Source organism: Mucor mucedo (genome assembly GCF_025094135.1).
Source record: "Mucor mucedo strain NRRL 3635 chromosome Unknown EV154scaffold_26, whole genome shotgun sequence".
NCBI lineage: Eukaryota > Fungi > Mucoromycota > Mucoromycetes > Mucorales > Mucoraceae > Mucor > Mucor mucedo.
Window position 1 is genome coordinate 1 of NW_026252310.1, and position 12510 is coordinate 12510.

Genomic DNA, 12510 nt, shown 5'->3' on the forward strand with positions numbered 1-12510 from the left:
TCAAATATACCGTGACGAAGCACCTAACATTATGTAAGTATGGTATAGTCTGAAACTATGTGCATTAGGATATATATTACCATATAACCTTCTACAGTTCGACGCGTTGTAAAATAGGGTAGGGCACGAGCTAAATATAGACACGGCTGGGTGAACTCCCAGAATTTTACTTGCTGAAAAGCATGATTTATCCTTGATAAACCAAATACAAATTTTTCATAATTTTTAGAATCACCGGTCGAGATAAGATCAAACTGTCCGTCTTCAACCATACAATATAATCCCATTGTAACAAAAATTAAACCATAAACAGGGAAAATATTTGCTATGTTTAGATAATTGTGAGTATAGGCAAATTTACTGTTGTTTTGACGTACGTGTTATAGTTAGGGAAGGCAATATGTTAATCAGCTTTTGTATATGTCGTCTAGCGAGATCATAGTTATGATTTCGTGCGTAATAACAGGATAGTGTTCCATGAATAGCAATTAAATTGTAGACGGCTGCATCTTTTTCATGAGCTTCCAAAAGAAAAACGTACGGTGCGCACTCACTCATACGGTCGACAATAATTGCATTACCTATGTTGTACACCCCAAGCCATATTTCAGCCTCATAATCACCATTACTATGAGCAGTATCAGCCATTTGTTTTAAGAGTGCCATATCAGTTGCCGATCGATCAAAGGTCCCCTCAAAAATACGCATCGTCACCACTAAACCTACGGATCTATAAAATGATTGGCAATCTGTAACAACACCCAAAGTCACAGTTCCTTCAATTGCTTGGTATAACAAATCTCTTGCGTTTGAAAATTTCCCTGCAGCAAAGCACAGCAACGAACAAATCCTTAAAGTATCAGTATCAGTTTTATCGTTATTCATTCGATGCAAGGCTTTAGCAATATAAAAAACACTGTTTTCTTTGTCATCCTGCAGCCAACAAAGTAGAGCATTTCTCGCTAAGAAAAGTGTATAATTTTGTCCGAAATCACCTATTCTTTCACAAGCATTTAATCCTAAAAGACAAGCATACACAAAGTTTTGTCCTTTTCCAGTGTAGAAATAAATATTCGATAGCTGTGCCATAATTTCAACAACACGACAGTTATGCTCGTACCTGTTGGATTTTAAAATTCTTTTTGAAAATCCCCATCGTCGATGTCGGTATTGGCTGAACTTGTTTTTCCAAAACTTGTACTTGAACTCAAGTTTAAACTTCGGCCATCTTTCACCAAGGGTCTCCAAAGATTTAAACAAGTAATACTCTCCTTCCATAAGTTTTGTTCTCATAGTAAAGCAGACACCCAGGCGGCGATATATATCGCTGAGATGGATATATCCAAATTGGCTTATTAAATTGTTATTTTCATCAAGAATTTTCACAATTTTTTGCAGGTTCACAGTTGCTTCAGGTAAGAGATACATCCGCATGTTTTGATCGGCAAGTGCTTCAAGGTAATATAGTTGTTTACCGGTATAATCCGTTTTCAAGTAGTGCCTGGTTATTTTTCCAAGTAACTGCACGTAATTATCTCGATTAAGTTGGCTTTCATAATATTTTGCCAAAGACCGGTGAAGTGATATCCGAGTTTCGTATGCAACCATATCGTAAATACTTTGTGGAATTGTTATATGCGTAAAAGTGTATACTGCAACATTGTTCTCTAATGGATTTCCGTTGTCAAGTTGTTTTAAAAAATGATAGACATCAAAGTTTTGGATGTATCTCTGGATCACCTCAGGGCTATGATTTTTAAATATAAAGTTGTTCGGCTTTATAACAGCTCCTACCTCAAACACAGTAAAGTGTTGATCTAGACAACTTGCAACCTTAACTTATTTAAAAACTTTTCGCTCCAAATATTATAACAGACTTACAGTTAAAAATTCTTGGAAATTGGATTCTAGTCTATCAAACTGCATTTTGATTATACGCTTATAATCAAAATTACCTAACAAATCTTCCAGGTCAAAGTAACTACTGCTTGGTACAAGTTCACCCTCAACGACCGTAACATGATTAAAATCCTTAAGGATAATAGCCATGTTTCTAATAGATATTTTTTTTAATAAAGTACAGTAGGTTCTGTTTTACAAGGGCGATACATACTTGACATACAGAGGATTACCGCCAGTACGTCTCTATCCGACAACGTGTTAGTATATGTAGCTTAATAAAAAATAGTACCGCACCATACCTGAACGACTTTAACTATTTCAGGGCTAATTCTGTCTACTCCTCTATCAAAGTTTTGCAGAATAATTTCGCCAATCTCATCTTCTCCCAGACCTTTTAGCTGAATTTCTTGGTAGGATCCATCCTTTTTAAAATCTTCAATAAATGTGACATTATAATCTTTCATCGGCCTTGTTGCGAGCATAAGCATAACCTTCGGACAATGATCATGTATATGTTCCAATATTCTTATTGATGATGAATCTCCCCCTTTTAATTATGTTAATATTATGGTACAGAAAAAATTACGGTCTGATGCTTACATTGTATATCGTCACAACTAAAAACCAAACCGACATGAACTGAGGCATGGTAAACCATTCTTGTTATAACTCCCGTTAAAAGTATGTCTCTTGCTCTTCCATCTAATAGTCTGGTATATCTATTCTCTTCTATATCTCCTAGAGTGACAAAAATGGCCTTAAATAACGGAAGGTATTCGCTTTCCTCACCGGATTTTTTTAGACATCTGGATATTAATCCAATCAAATCATTACTTAATTCAATATTAGTTGAATCAGAACCTGGAGAAGAAGGTGTCGGAGAAGTATAAGAAGCCAGCCTTTTAAACCATTCCCTACTTGCACAAAAGCTTGCCGATGAGTGCGATTGCGAGTGCGATGAGCACATTGAATCTGACGCGTCTTCTTCTGTGTGCCTTGTTAAACTTTGGCTTTGATAGTTATTATCTCCAATTGGATATGAATATCGAGAGTGGTTTGCTGAGGTCTTCATAGGCACATTATCAGAGTCAATGATGTCAAACAAAGCCAGAATCAGATTTCTTAAAAGATAATACTTGCTGCCTTTTTCCACTAAAATAATTATGATATGTCAGTGGTACACATTCCAAGCGCTGATGTTCTATAAATACCTTCGTTAGATGATGACCAGCTAAATTATACAAAATATTAGCCTAAAATTAAAATATTATTGCCACCTTCTTTTACCAGCTTAATACACCATGTGACAAAACCGTTTTATGCAACTTGTTACAAAAGAAACTTTTACCCACACCTGATAGACCTGAAATGACTAAGACATGATGATTTGGGTTTCTGCTCCAATCATCTATAAATAAAGTTGCACTTTCCATTTCTGATTTGTACCCTATGAAGTCACTTCCTTTTTCATTGCTCAGTAGAGAAATTCGATTATCTCTTTCGGGAGGGCCAAATTTCAAAATACCATAAATTCTTACAGGCTTAACTTTTCCTTTAACAAAATTATCCCCATAATCTTCGAATTCACAAAGACCACCAATTTGTTTCTTTGTTGCCGGGTCACAAACAACATTATGTTCAGAGAAATCAAATTTCAACATTCTTACAGCTACCACAATTGTATCTCCTGAAATTCCAGCATCTCTTCGATACGGACTACCTTGGGGTAAAACTGCAGTAAAGATCATTCCTGTTGATAAAGATATTGCAAACCCCCTAAATCCAATTTTTCGGTACTGATCCCGTATTTCTAAAGCAGACTTAGCAGCAAATACAGCTTCACGTTCATGAGATAGGGGTGGAAGACCGAAAACAGATAGCAAGGTGGCACCTATGATGATTTAATGTTAAGGTGCAAAAAAAAAATAGCAAAAAACATCTAATTTTTTACCTTTATCATCGATTGCAAATTGTTGAAGCATTCCTTCATATTTAACCAATGACTTAATGGCTAACAGTACAGCCTTCTGAACTTTGGCTAATCCCTCTCTTTTCTGAACATCTGCTTTACCTAAACTAACAAACATAATTGTAACCTCGCGAAACTGGGCAGGTAGGTTGTCATCTATACTATGCTGCATTCTATATAAAGCACTTCTATTTATGTATTTTAAGTAGAATCGATTGGAATTGACGGGATAGTTTAGGTGATAGGTGTTCCTAACTCGAGGAACTAATGGTTCTATCGACATTGATGCTGCTTGTGTTGTTAGCCCCGGTAACGTCTTCAAATAATTTGCATTTGGACCCGTATTCCAGTTCCCTTTTCGAAGTGAGGACGGATAAGGGTAACTAGTTTTGCGAATGGATAAATCTTCAGTTATATTCTTTATAACAAAAAACCTTCTCCGCCTTTCAAAAGTTAAATTCATCGCTTGCTGCTGAACTATGTCATAAGCAGCAGGAGTTATACTCATTTCACCTGCTTTCGCTATAGACAAAGCATCATCTAAAGAATCGACGACTTCACCACCAATAGTGTACTCTAGTCTACCATGATATTCAAGAAAAAACTCATCCAGTACAGCCTTCGTATCTGCAGCATTGGGAGTATTTGAACGAACTTGAGGATAAAAGGATGGTGCAGCTAACTCGCTTGGATCAAGATCGCCCACAATTATATTGATAACATTTCCACAAGATAATGCCATGTGCAATTCTAGATCCACAGAATTAGCTATGTCCGCTGAACCCGTTGATAGATTACTGGCGTTACTGGTCCTTCGATCCTTTTCTTTACTTAACTTCTTATGTTTATGCTTCTTTAACGAGGCCATCAAATTATCTACTGCATCCAATCTCGTTGTTGATTTTGTTTTTTCTGAATCGTTCTCTTCATCATTATCTGGAGTTATCGAATCGAATATCGTCTGCTCTGTTGGTTTTTTTTTGCTACCATCAAGCGTTCTATGTTTGGATCTTTCTTCTGCCGTTAAATATACTCTGTAATGAGATAATCGTGCTAACAATTGTAATCCACATTCGACACCCCTTCTGACCAAGAGATTCTTCTGTCGAACTGATGCTTCTGAATCATCGATTTCATTTGACGAATCGCTTGATTCTATTGTTTCTTCAGCCTGGTTATTTATAGGTTGAAAGCAAACCAAAACAGCGTCACCTAAAAACTTTACAGACCTCTTTTTTAACAAAATATGATTGTGGGGTACTTTGCACTTCCATTACCTTGACAACATCCCCGCCATAAAACTCGATTATTTGAATACACTATGTCAAAATGATTAAAAAATATTTTTCCGAATTCATGTTGTGTTACCTCGCCCATGTATGCTCCGATCTCCATTGCAATGGCCTCAGCAGCTGAATCGCCCTTTTCTTGGGCTAAAGTTGTCAACTAAAATTCTAATCAACCACCAGAAATGATAATATTTTGCTTTATTATCTTACCACGCTAAAGCCTATTTTCTTTTAGAATCATGTGATTCCTTACAATATTTCATCTTACCGACAACATCGACCATCAACACCACCCCAAATTGAGTGTGAGTATAAGGAACTTTAAAAGCTTCGTCGTTGGCGTGTAGTGCTCGGACATACTAGCAAGAAGAAATTGGTTAAGTTGAGAATCGACATTCAAGTTTGTGAAATGCCATTTACTTTGGCGAGATACGGCGTAATATTAAATTTGGAGTAGTCCATTAGCGTTATAAGCCCTTCGTAAAATTTTATGTACACAGAATTCGCCTTATTAACTTAGGCAAATGAAAAGGCTTCTCAGACAAATATTCGGACAATTGTAAATAAACGCCAAACAAAATAATAAATGGTATTCGGACCAAAGCTTGACAAGGTACTAAATGATGCTTTTTTCTCAATTAGGAATTTTGTCGTATTTGGGTACGATTCACTTCAGAATAAATAAGCAAATCGTTCAAATAAATAAATTATGAAATTAAAACCTTCAATGTTGCATGTCAGCATACGCTTGTATACTAATGTATAGCTTCTCCTACTACGAGTATATACCTCAATATTAAAAATTGCATGATTGGCATAAATATGATATGCGAATGTCTGTTGGATACATAATGCTATATCACCGATCGAGAAAAGAATCTTCTGGGTTCAAATCAAGAATGATAAGAGAAACTTAATATTAATAGTTCTCTCAATGGATTCGCTACCCATAAAGAGAATAGAGCAGCTATTGATGTAAATGGTTCATTCACTTATATATTGATATAAACTATACAACTGATAAAGTGTATAACGAAATAGTGTATGAATTAATGGATACTTACTTTCTGCTATGACAACTTTAATTCATTAAATGAAACCATATTTATATCTATATTTGATATCTGTATAGCACTTCACAAGTCAAAAAATGCACAAAGATGACGAACATAAATCATCATTGGCCTTAACAAATTAAAAAACGTAATGCTACAGAGGTGCTTCTGACAAAACAAAAAACAAAAAAAGAGGTTATCAAATATATTGGTTATGCAACTAAAGCATTACATCCAAATCAACGTAGTTATTGCGTAATTAAAAAGAAACTAGTCGCTGCAACTACAGGATTAACCAAATTTCATAAATTTATACACGGTTTCAAATCATTTACATGTTGTAATGATCATAGAAGTCTTCAGTACGTATGCAAGAATGAACATGTAGATATCCATTTGTTGATGTGATATATGGAACGTATTTCATCTTTGCCTTACACGAATGTGGTTTGGATCCTTGACTTAAAAAACATCATAAGTCATAAACTTTCTAAACCATTCCCCACATCTGTGATTATATTCTTAGATTGTTGGAACAAATGAAATCCAAACTGCTTAATAAATAGGAACCCTTGAATACAAGCATAATGATAACATGCAAAAAGCACGCGAACACACTTTTATAAAATCAAAGGATATTTACTTTAAACGTTTATTGACTTTTACACAATATTCCTATCCCATAAAAATGATCAATGATACGAATAATCATGTGGGATTACACCCTTAATCGATTACTACAAAGAAAAAAACGTAATCCATCAGACCATTACCATTATACTGTTCAACAACAGCATAGCACTATCAACTGGATCTTTATGGACCGTCCCGGTTACCATTTCCAGTAACACATATATCTTAACCCTGCTGGATATCGCAACTAGATTTATCGTCTTATGTCCTATTCGATTCAAATCAGCCAAAACGCTCTGAAAAAAAAACTCAACTGAAAATCATAGTAAAGAGGTTATTAAAGGCGGGTCAGGTGAAGCTGAATATGTACCAGACAAAAAAATTAGACATAATTTCGTTAAAAGATTATTTCCAAAGTGACCCTGCTACTTGAGCAATCGAAAATGAGGCTGATAAAAAATAAAAAGTACAGACGCATTGGTTTGTTTGCCTGTCAAGACATATTTGGAAAACTTGAACATATCATGAACGACTTCAAAAAAAAAAAATCAACCGTCATATGTACTGTAATCATTAGCACTATATTTTTAGTTAAAAAAAAAACTTCCTAAACATGGCTGTATAATTTCAGACCAACTGATCAAAAGAAGCCTTACACTTTAAAAAAATTAAAATCATTGCGCTCAACCGAGAAAACAAAACATCATTGAAATATTGCTGATATTTGTACAACCTGTAATGCTTGTACTTTTATTAGATACTATTATGTGTGAGGGAATAAAATATAATTAATATGGTTAAGATATTTACGCATGTAACAAAGTAAATGTTATGGTGACATTTTGTACATAATTTTGTATGTTACGATTTTTAACTATGTGACAACAATGACGAAACGCTTCCATGCCTTCTTATACCAAGGTCCAGTGATTTCGCTTTGGTCATCATTATTTACATATAAAGAAGAATCCGCGCGACCAGTGTCCAAATCTATTTCATCGATCGGAATTAACTTGGATCGGGTATAGATTTTAAGAACAATAAAAAGAATGGCACAAACAATAAGACCAGCATAATTACCAACCAATCCAACAGGATCAGCAGGTTTAAAGTAAGAATAACCGGCCATTAAAGAAATAACTACACAAGCGAACATACCAAATAAATCGCCAAATGGATGGAACGGAGCAGCAATGGGAAGTTCCTTAATACTACGGCCTTGATATACAATAGCTTTGCGGAATCTGTAATGGGCTAAGCAAATACCACCCCATGTTACAAAACCTGCAACACCAGATAATTTGGTGAGCACTACAAAAAGAGCTTTACCAGGAATAAAAGAAGTAGCAAATGTCACGAGACTGACTAAAGCTGTACAAACTAAAGACCAAATAGGAACACCTCTTTTGGTGATATAAGCTACGAAATTTAGATAAGGTTAGCAGAGGTCCCAAATCGTGATTAGTGTAACATACAAAGTTTATGATGGGCAAGTCCTTCTTTAGATAAAGCACAAAGCATACGAGAACTAACGTACATACCACTATTGGCACAAGAAAGAACCTGCAATGTAACACATGTAAATAAGCAACAGCCGGTTATTGAATTTGGTTTTTACTTACGGTGATGAGGATAACGGCATTCATGATATGGGCTACGCTTTCCAGGCCAGCTTTTTCAAAGACAATTGTAAAAGGAGAGATTGTAACAGAACCAGAGCCCATATTATTTCTTGGATCATCATATGGGATGATCATTCCCATTACAAATACTGAAGATTTTGAAGACAAATGTTAGTTACACGAGATCAGATTGAGTATTTTTTCTTTTCTTTCTGGGAGTACACACCTGAACCAAGATAAAAGATAATGATACGCCAAAAGACATTTTTAATCGCGCGAGGTACTTGCTAATGATACACCGTACAATTTTAGTCCTTGAACACAGATGATGTAACAGCATATTTACTCACCTTGATTGGGTTCTCGCATTCACCTGCTGTGATACCTACAATCTCAGTTCCTTGCATACTAAATGATGCCAGCACAAAGGCGTTAACAACACCCAAGGCACCATTAGAAAATGCTCCAGGATTGTTCCAGTATTTGAAACCATACACCTCATGTGGCGTTGTATTTCTATGGTGAATATTAGATCCATGTTTTTTTTTTTTTTCATTTAAACTTTAAAATTAGTTAATATGTACCCAATTAATCCTCCTGATGTCACACAACCGACAATAATGAAAATAAGAACAGCCAAGATTTTGATCTATAAACCTTATTAGGTCGTTGATTGCAAGAAATATATAACCCCATTATACGTACCACACTGAACCAGTATTCAGCTTCACCGTAACTACGAGCACCAAACAAGTTTAAAAGAAAAATAATGACTAACCAAATACCAGACCCTAGTATTTGTTCATATCATGTTAGAAACAAGTTTTCATAAAAAATAAAGCCCGCTATTTTGAGTATACTTTACATGCCCAGGATGGAACTGCAGTCGTCCAGAACTCCATGACAAGTGGAAGAGCTGTAAGTTCACTGGCAACAATAATTGCCCAACAAGCCCAGTAATTATAACCAATAGTTGTACCGAATGATTCATCTACAAACCGTCTACAGAAGACTGTAAATGAGCCTGAAACCTAAAAATACAGATGGAGCAAATATAAACAAATTAAACATAAGCAAACAAAAATGTATGATTTATTCTTCTTACTGGAATATACGTAGCCATTTCACCCAATGAGAACGTCACCCAAAATACGATAAAACCAATAATAGCATATGCAATCAAAGCGCCAGCAGGACCTATTGTACAATATTTCTGTTAGTATAATTTTGATAAAACGTCTTTAAAATAAGAATCAGATCAAGCAGGGCATTACCAGCAGCATATAAGTTTGAACCGGCAGAAAGGAAAAGACCCTGACCAATAACACCGCCCAGTGAAATCATCTATAATAGTAGGATGAGTGGATGTTCCATGTTTGTTTAAAAGAAAGAAATATATCCTACCGCTAAATGACGAGCCTTCAAAGTTCTTTTCAATTGCGGTTGACTTTCCAGGTTACTGATATCAGAAAATTTATCGCCTTCATCTGCTGTCATTTCAAGCTTTCCTCTTGGGCTTTCATGTATTGACATTTCGTACTTTCCTCCCGATTTAAAAGAAGAGATCGACTGTGGTCTCTCAACCTCATTTTTTTTTTCAATATCCATATCTGTATTATCAGATAAAAAAAATATGAAAAAATAAATAGACCCCGAGAAAACAAGTCCATATTTATATTTATAAAAAAAATGATAAAAAGTTTAGCTTCAAGATCCAAATATACTCTCACACAAAATAAAAAGAATAAGATCACAAAATTAGGGTCATGATAGCATAGGACCATTTAAAAGGTACATATAAGGTTCTTCGTAACTGGTGCGTACCCATGATTACTTGCAATAGTATGATCTGACGTAAAAATGTTACATATGTCTACCAGATATTGAATGTCGCTGCACAATATGCTGTTTGTAAACACTGAGCCATCTTTCTCAGGATGAATAGAAAATTTAAAGTTTACTTTTATGGTTTAAGTCTGTATCCAACCTTATATTTTTTTAAATTGTCTTTCTTATCAATGCATGATTCCACCTTATCACCTTTCAAGCTTTATTTTCTCTTTTTTTAAAAAACGTTGTATACAAAGCCCGACGCTGACCTATTTTATCAATTGCTCTTTGGTTGCAATCAAACGCCATTTTGTGATTCAGAATTACGACTTCCCACGCACAATAAAGATGCAAAGTTGTACATATCTAATTTTAAAAAAGAGGAAACCCTTGAGAACCCCATTGCCACAATTGGCATCCACAATGATTGTCGATGCTAGCCAAGTTGGTTTTTCGGGCCGGATTCCTTTTCGTCATCTCTCTCTGTTTCTCAAAAAAAAATTAAGGGTACCTGAGAGGTTGTGTGCTTGATTTAATTCATCAAAAACAAATGATAATCGTTTATCCTTCCTGATTAGCATTAATATCTTATCTACATTTACTTAACAGCTCATTTTCAATAAATAGAAAGATATGACAAAAATTCTTTTTTTGGTTGTCTACATGATCCATGTTTCAAATCAGCTAAAATTACGAAGAGAGGGATACCATTTTATTGAGCAAAGACAAAAGTCCGACATATCCGAGATTTCACCGTACGATTATGACTTTTTTTTCCCAACGTAAAATATTTTGATTTTCACATACTAATACGAAATAGGATTGAAATCACTAACTGCATTCTCATAACAAAATGAACACAGGGTTTATTTTTTCTTTGATCTGACTAGTGGCTAAAGGGAAGAGACAAAAAAAGGCTTAGTAGTACCACGACAGCTATGACATTGCTCTTGTAACATACAAGAATCCCATTATCGTAACTCTCCCACTTATTATTCGAATACTGAGAATGTGCGATGGCACTAGTATCTGAATTTAATTGAGAAGAGCCGGCTTATTGCATGCGTATATAACTCTATTTTGTACGAACAAAGGAACAATACCGCATTGACTTTGAACTATTTCGTACGAAATTTCTTAAATAAATCAAATAAACTATTCTATAGAAATATTATACGCACAATCAACAGTAGTAATAATTTAATAACGACCGAATTATTTTAGGCTGAAATACAGCATTATTTAAAAAATTGAGTGTTCTTTCTTTTGTGCTAAGATACACTTCTCAGCAGTGGAATTAACTTATGTCGGCCGTAATAAAAATCAGGATTATGCATTTGATCAAATGTTGTAATCAGATCTATCAATCAATAAATCTGTCGTAGAGTTACATTTTCTTTATTTTGTCTGCTCTGATTTTTTGTCTTCTAGCCTAAAACACTGGAATCTCTATTCAAAAAGCCATTGTTGAGAACAGGATTTAGTACACACTCAATGTCACTAAACCTAAATCGAAAGAATACAATAAGTCTTTTAGCGTGATATCTCTCTACTACTGCTGTTTAGGGTTCTAGTATTTATTCGCTAAGTCTAAAAAGCTAATCCTTTGAATTTTGATGTCATTTATTTTTCAAGTTATTCCAGTATTGCTTTTATACAGCCTAGTTCTGTTGATATTTCAAAATCAGGTGACGCTACAGCCAAGACTAATAACCGTGGTCACATACACTAAACGAAATTGTGTTCAAGAATAAAGATCGCAAGCAAAGTACGGGTAAAAAATCAAATAGTCTATTTATGCTGAAAAGTACCTTGTTTATCAAACATTTAATGAAAAGTGAAAGAATTTATGTTTTTAAAAAAAGAGAGACCAAAGATATTTGAAATTGCAGGTCGTGATCAAAATTAGCTTGTAGTAGTGAAAATATTACAGCATGATTATATCCGATAATATTCTAGATCTCAGCCATTAATAACTATATATCTATGTTGAAGCTTTGAACCATAAACTTCATAGACTAGGTACTGTTATTTCAATGGACGAGTTTTATTGATATGCCATCTCGCGAGGATAATTCAGGAACTTTAGAACAGAATTATTACGAAATAGTTAATGACTGTGGTCATTGTGTATTGTCTTAAATTGCAGCAAAAAATTTGTTTATGACGCTTTCCAGACATTATGGGATCTATTCATTGCATGATTAGCG

At 34.7% G+C, this 12510-nt stretch overlaps 2 protein-coding genes across 2 annotated transcripts; both read right to left on the reverse strand.

Moving 5' to 3' along the window:
- Positions 1-29: 29 nt before the first annotated feature.
- On the reverse strand, positions 30-5856 carry EV154DRAFT_542878 (uncharacterized protein; the record flags this gene model as incomplete). The annotated part of the gene is made up of 13 exons (XM_051604541.1): positions 5429-5856; positions 5371-5381; positions 5240-5317; positions 5149-5190; positions 3854-5090; positions 3190-3793; positions 3114-3133; positions 2503-3054; positions 2202-2449; positions 2114-2145; positions 1882-2053; positions 378-1833; positions 30-325 (listed from the first exon to the last, which is right to left on the reverse strand). Exons 1-13 carry the CDS (start codon positions 5442-5444, stop codon positions 30-32), a joined length of 4764 nt encoding a protein of 1587 aa, XP_051459643.1. The 5' UTR covers positions 5445-5856.
- Positions 5857-7722: 1866 nt separating this feature from the next.
- Positions 7723-10003, reverse strand: EV154DRAFT_561453 (amino acid permease/ SLC12A domain-containing protein; the record flags this gene model as incomplete). The annotated part of the gene is made up of 11 exons (XM_051605673.1): positions 7723-8267; positions 8324-8411; positions 8471-8619; positions 8697-8757; positions 8821-8986; positions 9055-9119; positions 9176-9261; positions 9336-9501; positions 9576-9667; positions 9745-9814; positions 9875-10003. The coding sequence occupies 11 exons, from the start codon at positions 10001-10003 to the stop codon at positions 7723-7725; spliced, it is 1617 nt and encodes a 538-aa protein (XP_051459644.1).
- Between the last annotated feature and the right edge of the window lie 2507 nt (positions 10004-12510).